We start from the raw sequence: 9,085 nt of genomic DNA, 5'->3' as shown, positions 1-9,085 counted from the left end.
ACAAGCCTTAATATATTACGCCGTTTGCATCTCAAGTATACTGATCTTGAATATCAGAATATTTTTAATGGGAAATGATAATTTCCACCACAATCTCATGGCAGTTCGTAAACTTTTTTACGTTTTAGCAAATTGGTGGGTAATTCACATTAATTTGTACGATCTCATTCATACATTTTCGTACAATGTGCTTACGCTCCAGTGGAGATTAGGGTTAGGGGAGGACCTTCATGCTTACTTTTTAAATTTTTTTTTATATTTTTGTGATTCACATCGTACAAATTCACACTAAATGGCCACCTCATAAAATAGTTACATTTTCCCATTAGACTGGATTGTCATTTCCGAATAAAGCAATTTGTTATGCTCTACAGGAAAGCTCACGACAGCAATGACGGTTCAATACAGACGTCCCCCTCTACGCGCGTGTGTGTTTGTGTGTGTACGCATGCATGTGAGGGCGTGTTAATCCGCACACAGAACCCAGCATCAACCCCCCCATTCCTCCCCTCACTTAGACACTTCCAGCTGGTGGCGAAGGATACGCGCGTAAGATTCTCCATCCCAGCTGCCCTCCACCCGTTCTCTTTCTCTCATCCCTCTCTCCGCTGCACTCCGTCCTGGCTGACTGCACGGTGGGGATGGGTACAGGTAGGGCCAGAAGGACCCAGGAAAAAAAGCACCAAGAGGAAAGCACCGTCTCCTAGAAATGCTTATCTCCTCTCACACAAATGCAGTTTCCCATCCTGGCTGCTAACAGGAACACATAGAGGGTGTCTGAGAGAGATTTTTTCTTGTCTTTGTGCTTTGGAGGGATACTGTTCAGTCTTTATTGACTGGGAGACACTTCACTTTATCAAAGGATATCTTACATGAGCTTTGCATCATGGCACACGCAGCATCCCAGCTGAAGAAAAAAGCAGATTTGGAACTTACAGCTGCCGAGGAAGAGAAAGAAAAGAAGAAAAAGACCCAAAAAAGGTCCCGGGAACCCAAGAAAAAGGTACCAATAGGTCGAGGCTCTGAGGGTAGTGTCGTTTTTGGGTTTTTGGTGGAGGTTTTGATGCTGGCATGCAGGTTGGGCGGGCTGTCTGGAAGCATCTTTAAGGTCTGGGATCTCACTTTCAGGATCTGAGGGTTTTTTGGTCTCACAGTTCATAAATTGGAAATAAAAGTAAGAAATTAAGAAGGCTCATGGGCTGGCTGTTAGACTGCAGTGATGCTGCTATGTCCTGTGTGGATAGGAAACGCTTATTTATAGAGCGAACATGTGCCTCACAAAGAAGGTGCACACCAAGAATGCAGAATACACACTTGAACATGCGCACAGCAGTTTTTGAGGGCAGATTTTTACCTTTTTTGACTCTATAATATTAACATTTCTCACTCTCGGTTAGATCTATGTAATCACATAGTTGTATATTTAACTTTAACAGGTTTGAAACGCCACCTCTTGTTCTGACCCGGGTATTTTTAATGCCATAAGAGGTTTTCATAGATAAAGCAGCGGTTGTCTTTTTTTTTTTTTTTAATGCGTGTGGGTGAGTGTGTTTTTGTCTTTGATCCATGGTGGGATTCGTTTTTCACGCTGATGCGTGACTGGTGTCATTTTTATCGCAGGCTATGCATCCAGACCCCCGGGGGCTCACGAACCCTCTCCCACGGGCTTTATGAAAGATTACCCCCCCACTCCACTCTACCCCACCCCCGTCCCTGTCCCAGCCAGCTTCAATCCCATTACAAACCCACATCAACCCATCCCATTAGTCACAGTTCAGCGTTCGGCATCTCTACTATCTATCTACATATGCATCTGCTTCTGTCTTAGCTGCTCTTTCCTTACAATGAACCAAAGAATAGATCAAAATATAGTCATAAATGCCTGGAAAAATCCTTTTCTTTAGGAGTTGTGGAGACATTTCTGTTACATTCTTGCTTGATTTGAGAGTAAGCGTGTAACTGCAATTGAGTTGTTCATACAATCCCCCTTAAAGTGGCTCAAATAGCAGCAATATCATGACAAAGATGATGTATGGTTTTAATATCAAAAGATTATCAGCACTATGTTAATACATGTATGGGTAAATTTGTACGAAACCTGCCGGACAACAGCTCTCGCATATATTGTTAACAAGCCAGGTTCATTCTGTCCCTCGTGGGACGTCGTGTCGTGATTGAAAACCTCCCTTCACCCTTTTCAAGGACTGAGAGCTTAACTCTCAGTGACCTCTGTCATTGATGTGCTAGAACATGCTAGAACTTTACGCAAGCCATTGATTTAGAAGAGCTGATTCACGTTCTGACGGCCCACAAGGTCACATCTCGTTACAAACTGTTGCAGATATTGGTAACCTGAATAATGTACATGGAAAAAAGATTCTCAGCGACACAGGTCATAGTAGAATTTACTTAAAGATTTATTCTAGTAGACTAGATGAGTCTCAAGGAGTACAGAAAGGTTTAAAAGTCTGAGATTACAAACAATTAGTATTTTTTTCATTAAGATTTAGCAAAACAAAGGAATATTTAATTTAATTTAATTGCTGAAAAATCCCAAAAGCTTCACTAGGCCTACATGGAATCTGTCCTTGCAGAACATTTAAATGATTTATTTTATTTTATTTTATTAAATTGAATTGAATTTAATTAACAGTTAATTTAATATGTAATTTTACATTAATTTAAATAGTAAATAAATGTTGTTTGTACAAAAAGCTCTTTAGAACATCTCAAATCATGCTGATTCATCAGGTTTGATAATAATAGAAATAATAGAAACATTTTCAGTGGTGGTCTAAAACTTTTAGACCCCACTGTAAAAAAGTCTTACATCTGCTGAAATCATCTGCTTGGCTAAACGTTGAAGCGTTTTAAAAAACAGTGACACAACACATCCAGTTGACTAGAAAAAGTATAATCTAATTGGACATTCATACTTATACTACGGGCTGTTGAGTGCTCGAACCTGATTGGATGACTAACGTTCTAAGGTGTGCAATTATTTTCAGGGAAATGCATGGCTAAAGTAGTTCTAGGCAGGTCTTGACCGCATTGCAGTTCCATATCACTTCGCCAAATGATTTCAGTTATTTCACGAGTTCACACTTACAAATAATCAGATAGTAAATAGTATGAGTAGTAGTATGCGTATTTGGCGTGCTGTCCAAGGAGAGGGCTCCGAGCTCGGTATTTTGGCCCGAACCCAGAGTACTCCCCCCGTTTTCTGGTTAGGAAAGTAACCAGGCAAGTGTGAGGAGACGGGATGGTGGAGGGATGCTGTAAAACTGTCGAGGAATATGGGTGAGTTGACTGTGTCTATATATGCTTTCACTCATGCTGGTTGGGTAGATATGTTGGTTACTGATTGCTAACAGCTGGCTGAAATGACGCGATGATTAGTCCGATTATTTGAAGGTTGCTCCTCCCGAATTTTGTTAATAAAACATAATTTCAATAGGTCCTACAACCTACAACCGCAAAAGAACCAAAACCCACAGCGAAACCAACCAATCAAATAAATATAGTAAACAATAGGATGAAAACGACAAATTATTGTCATGGTTTTTGCCACAAAATATGTTTTATTGTGTCCTGAAAGCGCATGTTCTTTCCTGCTCTCTCTCTCTGTCTTTCAAACGTACACACGTACTGTATAGTACGGACACACACTCGCACAGGAACATTTTGTCAGCGCTGCTCTAACGAATTAATCAGTAAAATAGTTTAGCAACTTAAAAGATGCATGACATTTCTCACCAGCGAGGTAATAACTGTGTGGTTCTTGAGGAAACTTATAGTTTCGCTATTAGTAGAGACACTGCTGCCGTGAGAGACGCACAGACTCAGGTAGGCTAATTCACATATGCTTATTCTCTCTCTCTCTCTCTCTCAACTGCACTAATAACTGTATCAACTGTATTATTCTGCTATCAAGGCTCTGTTACTAGTTCTGAAATGACTTTTTGGAATTAGCAACGGAGGCTTGGGATGAGATGCGTAAGAAATTAGTCCCACACACAAGAGTGTTTTAAGGACAAAAACCTGACAAATGTCTTGAAATACAACATCGGAACAGTGTCTTGAGGTGTGGTAACCGTAGTATAAGCCGAATAATAAACTCCGGGCCATTGAATTCTTAGAAAATAATGCACACCCGCTTCGCGTCGTGGCCACATTACCACCTCGGGTGTGGATTATTTTCGAAGAATTCAACGACCTGCTGTCAAATATTCCTTACTTTTAGAATGAACTCAAGACCATCTCAGCACTTTTTTGTGCTATTGTGCTCAGCTTTCATCTCAGGTTTGTAAGGTTGTGTCTTAGGCTGTTTTTCAGATAATTTGGGGTGAACCTCTTTGTGCTTGTATAATCGGTGCTGACGGTAAACGTCCGCTCAGGGTGTCGACACTTGAGAAGCCAGGAGAGGACTCCCAGTATAGCTATGGTCAAGGAGAGATGGTTATTGATTGTGTTAAGATGTGTGAGGCTCGTGGAGGAGAACTGTGAGCCAAAGCACTAGTTCTGGCCTTGTTTATTAGCCTAGTGGGCCGTGTATGGATCTGCTTCTAGAGCTCAATCAGTGATCCGACACAGTGATTAGTGTAGCTGCAGTCTTAATTTCACTACAGTCTAGATCTTTACATTGTCTGAAGAAAATGTATTACACATGCAGAAACACACTGCCATGATGCTGGGGTGTTGTGAGTGGTTGCTAGGGTGTTGCTAAGGTATTCTGCATGGTAGGAATGGTGTTCTGGTCTATAGATACAATGGTGCCAATACTGTTCAGTGGAATAATTACATTTTTTCATGTTTTTGAAAGAAGTCTTTTATCTTAAAAATACAGTAAAAACAGTAATATTGTTAAATATTACAATTTAAAAAAAGAAAGAAAAGAAACTTATTTAACTTATTAAATTTATTCCTGTGATGGCAAAGCTGAATTTTCAGCATCATTACTTCAGTCTTCAGTGTCACATGATCCTTTAGAAATCATTCTGAAATGCGGATTTGCTGCGGAAGAAACATTTATTAATATAATCAACAGTTTTTGCTGCTTAGTTTAATATTTATAGAACACTCATGGGCTTTAGGTTTGTACCTGTCCTGGGATGCTGACATCACTGGAGTTGGAGAGGAGTTTATGTGCGTACGCTCTTGGCGGTGGATCAGGTGTCTCAATGCACAGTTGAGGCATGCAGGCAAACCAAAAAGGAAAAATCCATACTCCAGTCTGTTGCCTCTTGGCTGTTGGCAGGCCTTTGCTTTCGTCCCCGGCCTGAGCAAACAAAAACAAACACTTAGGCAGCTGGATGGTTGCCCACTTGCGTGATAGTCACGTTTGATTTGATTCTTTTCTTTATTGTGAGTTTGAAACCCACCTTAAAGAAACAGCTTGTTTTCAGACACTTCTCCCTTCAGGCAAGACAGATTGTACTGTATGTGTCTGTGTGAATGACATTAGTGTAGCCCTGTACATTATGTTCTGTGCGCTGGTTGGCAGGTCCAGAATAAATTATGTAAATGTAATAATAATTCACGCATGTATTTTACAAACGCCGTCTGCGTCTTGGCTTTACTTTGAGCCGAACAGTGATTTATCATGTTCTGGGTTCAATACAAGTTGTGATTTACTGTTGATTGCCACAGAAAAATAATTTTAAAGGGGACCTATTATGCCACTTTTTACAAGATGTAATATAAGTCTCTGGTTTCCCCAGAATGTGTCTGTGAAGCTTCAGCTCAAAATAACCCACAGATCATTTATTATAGCTTGTCAAATTTGCCCCATTTGGGTGTGAGCAAAAACACACCGTTTTTGTGTGTGTCCCTTTAAATGCAAATGAGCTGCTGCTCCCTGCACGTTTTCCAAAAGAGGGTGGAGCTTTAACAGCTCACACTTCGGTTGCTCAACAACAAAGCTGGAGAATCTCACACAGCCAAAATGACAATTGTCAGTAACGGTGTTCAACCATACATTGTTCAAACTGGAGTCAGACACTGATGGAGAGACTTTTAGAACGCAACTGGACGTTTCTGAATGGTTAGTGGATAAATTTATGTAGTTGCTGTGGAGTTGATTCAACTCATCGACAAGCATGTGCCGTCATGTTAATTGCCTGTATGGATGCCCACTATACATAGCGTACCTGTTTGCAAAACAGAGCCATACACACCAGGCTAACATTTATGATTGCTATCAAATGCCGGGAATGGTCTAATATTTTTCCAAAATATCGCTTGGACAGGAACACTACTTTTAGCAATCGAGTATGCCAGGGTCAACTTGCAGGCTATCCAAGCTAACGAGACTCTAAATAGTGTTCTGTGCTCATCTGTGCAGCTAATGATACACCGTTTTCGCTTGCAAAAACAAAATGGCGGCGCCGTGGGTGGAAACATGCAGATTAAGGGCGGTAATATTATAATAAGATCCCCTTCCTACGTTACAAGGGGAGTGAAATCTGACCGGCTAATTTTTCACATGCTTGCTGAGAAAGGCTTGTCCTTGGGTTTTTTAAAAATTTTTTTACACGTTTTCTGGGTTGGTAGATGCACCGGGGACCCGATTAAAGCACTTAAACATGGAAAAAGTCAGATTTGAAATTTGAAATTGAAATTGAGGTTGTGTTTTTTTTGTTTGTTTGTTTGTTTTTTTCAGAAACTTTTATTTTCTAGTGATTTAACAAATTTCATCCTTTTGTTATATGGGGAATTATGTATAGACTTTACCTAGACCCAAAATGACAATCCTAAAATATGATCTTCAATATTAAAAATGCATTAAAAAATTATTATCATCATTAACAACAACAACAACAATAATCTAAACAATAGTAAAATAAACATGAAAGATTTCAATAATTTCTATAAAAATCACATCTGTCCCAAAGATGTGGTCATTTCCACCGAAAAAAAAACAAAAAAAAAAACACTGTGCACTTAATAGGTTTTTAGTGTACTTGTTTTGACCATGCTTGAGGTGAAATCTGATATATGTGAAGTGTGAAGAAAACAAGGAAAAATCAAGGTAAATATCACAAAGTAGAATATTTTATTTTAGAATATTCAAATTTTCCAAAAATGCCAATAATTTCCAACCAAGCAAGTAAAATTATGCAAAACATAAAAATAAAAAATAAATATTATTTAATTTTGTAATTAAATGTTACCAATTTAATTATTCCAAAAATGTTTAAAATGTCATTTCCACCACTGCTATTACTCGCAACTCATAATATGAGATGTGCTGGAAATGACACTGTGGTTGAAATCTTCATTACTTTCAGAAAAAAAAAATTATTGCCCCAGAAACTTCCACTGCAGTTTCTTTACTGTAAACACAATTTTTGTTTATTTTTACAAACTGAGGAGCAAATCAAAATTGTACTAATGTAACAATTGTACTTTGTTAAGCCTCATAATGGATTGCTTCAATTTACAGATTGAGTGAGTGCTTATTTGAATCAGTAGATTTTGCCACCAGCACAAAAACATTAACCCCTAGCTGTTAATTAATTTTAGTTGGAGTGTCTTTCACCCCACACCCTCTCGTTCTTTTCCACCCCCCTGTCTTTACCTCTTTATCTTTTTTAATGTGGGTGCTTTAAATGCAATATTGCTTCCTGCCATCCATTACTAAATGCACATGTTTTAAAGGGGGATGGGTTTCAGACCCCAGATATACACACATGAGCACATGCTGCCACCAGCAACTTCATCACCCCCACCTTTTTAGAGCAAACAAGCCAAGCTGCTTCATTAATCCCCCGTCACTTATTAAGGACCAACCTCATTTTTCACAACCTCCGCCCCCTTTTTCTTGCATTGTTTGAGGAGAGAGCATCGGGCTCCCTCGGGGCCTCCGTCCCCCTCTTCCTCTTTTCCCCTGGAGCTGATGGGATACAGTGTCACTAGATACAGATTTTTTTTTTTTTCATCCCTTAATTCAATCTGTAATTGGTGTTGGAAAGGTCATTAAACATTTCACTCTAAAATTTAAAGGAGATATTTTGAAGAGTGTTCCATCCAATTAAAAAGTGTGTATATATATATATATATATATATATATATATATATATATATATAAAGTATTATCTGTTGTGAAGGTGTTGTTGTCCTCACATACTTGCTATAAAATGACACAGATATTACGCCATCTCACTCTCCCTGGTTCTCTTGAGATCAGACTATTCTAGTCATAACCTGACACTTCCTTTTGCCATAATGCATCTCCTGACGTAGTTTTATGTGCTTTTAACGTTAGTCCATATGCAGAAAGACACATTCATCTTTTAGTCAGCCTTTTAAAAACATTTTGACTGTCTAATGTAATAGCAGCAGATTCATAACAAAGCATGTTGTAATAAATCATTTAGCATCATTAAGTCCAGAATTCTTTGTGTTAGACTGAGTTCAGAAGAAGACCCCAAGCCCTTTATATATATATATATATATATATATATTTATAATCCTGACCTGTAACATGGAGCAGACAGAGATTTGTTTCTAAAGCCTTCCAAAAAAACCCAAAAAAAAACAAAAAAAAAAAACATCTACTATAATATAATTAAATACAATTTATATATTGCTTCCAAAGAAATTTGGTACTTTTAAATTGCCGACAGTAGAGAAAGAAGTGTTTATTTTTTATTTTTTTTTTTTTTATTTCAGAATTGTGTACTGCAGTTACAGTATCCACCAGCAGGGGACTATGCTAATCACCCAAACATTGACCTCTTGATTTAAACGAGAGAGAGAGAGAGAGAGAGATAGAGAAGGAGAAAGGGAGAGAGAAGCTGCGATACAACGAGACAGAGCTGAAGAAAGTACTGTAGGAAATAAAAATGGGGTTAAGCCTGCAATGGAATTGGGAGTGAAGAGAGAGATTATAAAACACTGAGCGAGAGAGAGAGAGAGAGAGAGAGAGAGAGAGAGAGAGACGCGAGGCTCTCCCAGGTTCACATTTAAATCACAGAGGACAGAGAGCTGATACAGCGTAAAATAGAACACACAGGAAAATCAAAGAATCACGATTTATTTCCCAGAGCCGACACACATACACACACACACACACACACACACA

The 9,085-nt window shown here is 38.7% G+C and overlaps 1 protein-coding gene across 8 annotated transcripts in view; it reads left to right on the top strand.

The window, feature by feature from the left end:
• Positions 1-523: 523 nt before the first annotated feature.
• The window catches only part of ank3b (ankyrin 3b), a 115,129-nt gene continuing 106,567 nt past the window's right edge, over positions 524-9,085 (top strand). For 5 of the 8 annotated variants that reach the window (XM_051915762.1, XM_051915761.1, XM_051915759.1 and 2 more), the window contains exon 1: positions 525-1,003. In XM_051915762.1, the coding sequence (XP_051771722.1) occupies positions 887-1,003 (117 nt within the window). In that variant the 5' untranslated portion in view covers positions 525-886. Of the gene's footprint in view, positions 1,004-9,085 lie in introns of all 8 variants that reach the window. The other 3 variants (XM_051915760.1, XM_051915758.1, XM_051915763.1) reach the window with 2 other exon arrangements.

This window comes from Ctenopharyngodon idella, chromosome 12 (genome assembly GCF_019924925.1).
Source record: "Ctenopharyngodon idella isolate HZGC_01 chromosome 12, HZGC01, whole genome shotgun sequence".
Taxonomy (NCBI): domain Eukaryota; kingdom Metazoa; phylum Chordata; class Actinopteri; order Cypriniformes; family Xenocyprididae; genus Ctenopharyngodon; species Ctenopharyngodon idella.
This window is presented reverse-complemented; position numbering and strand designations above follow the sequence as displayed.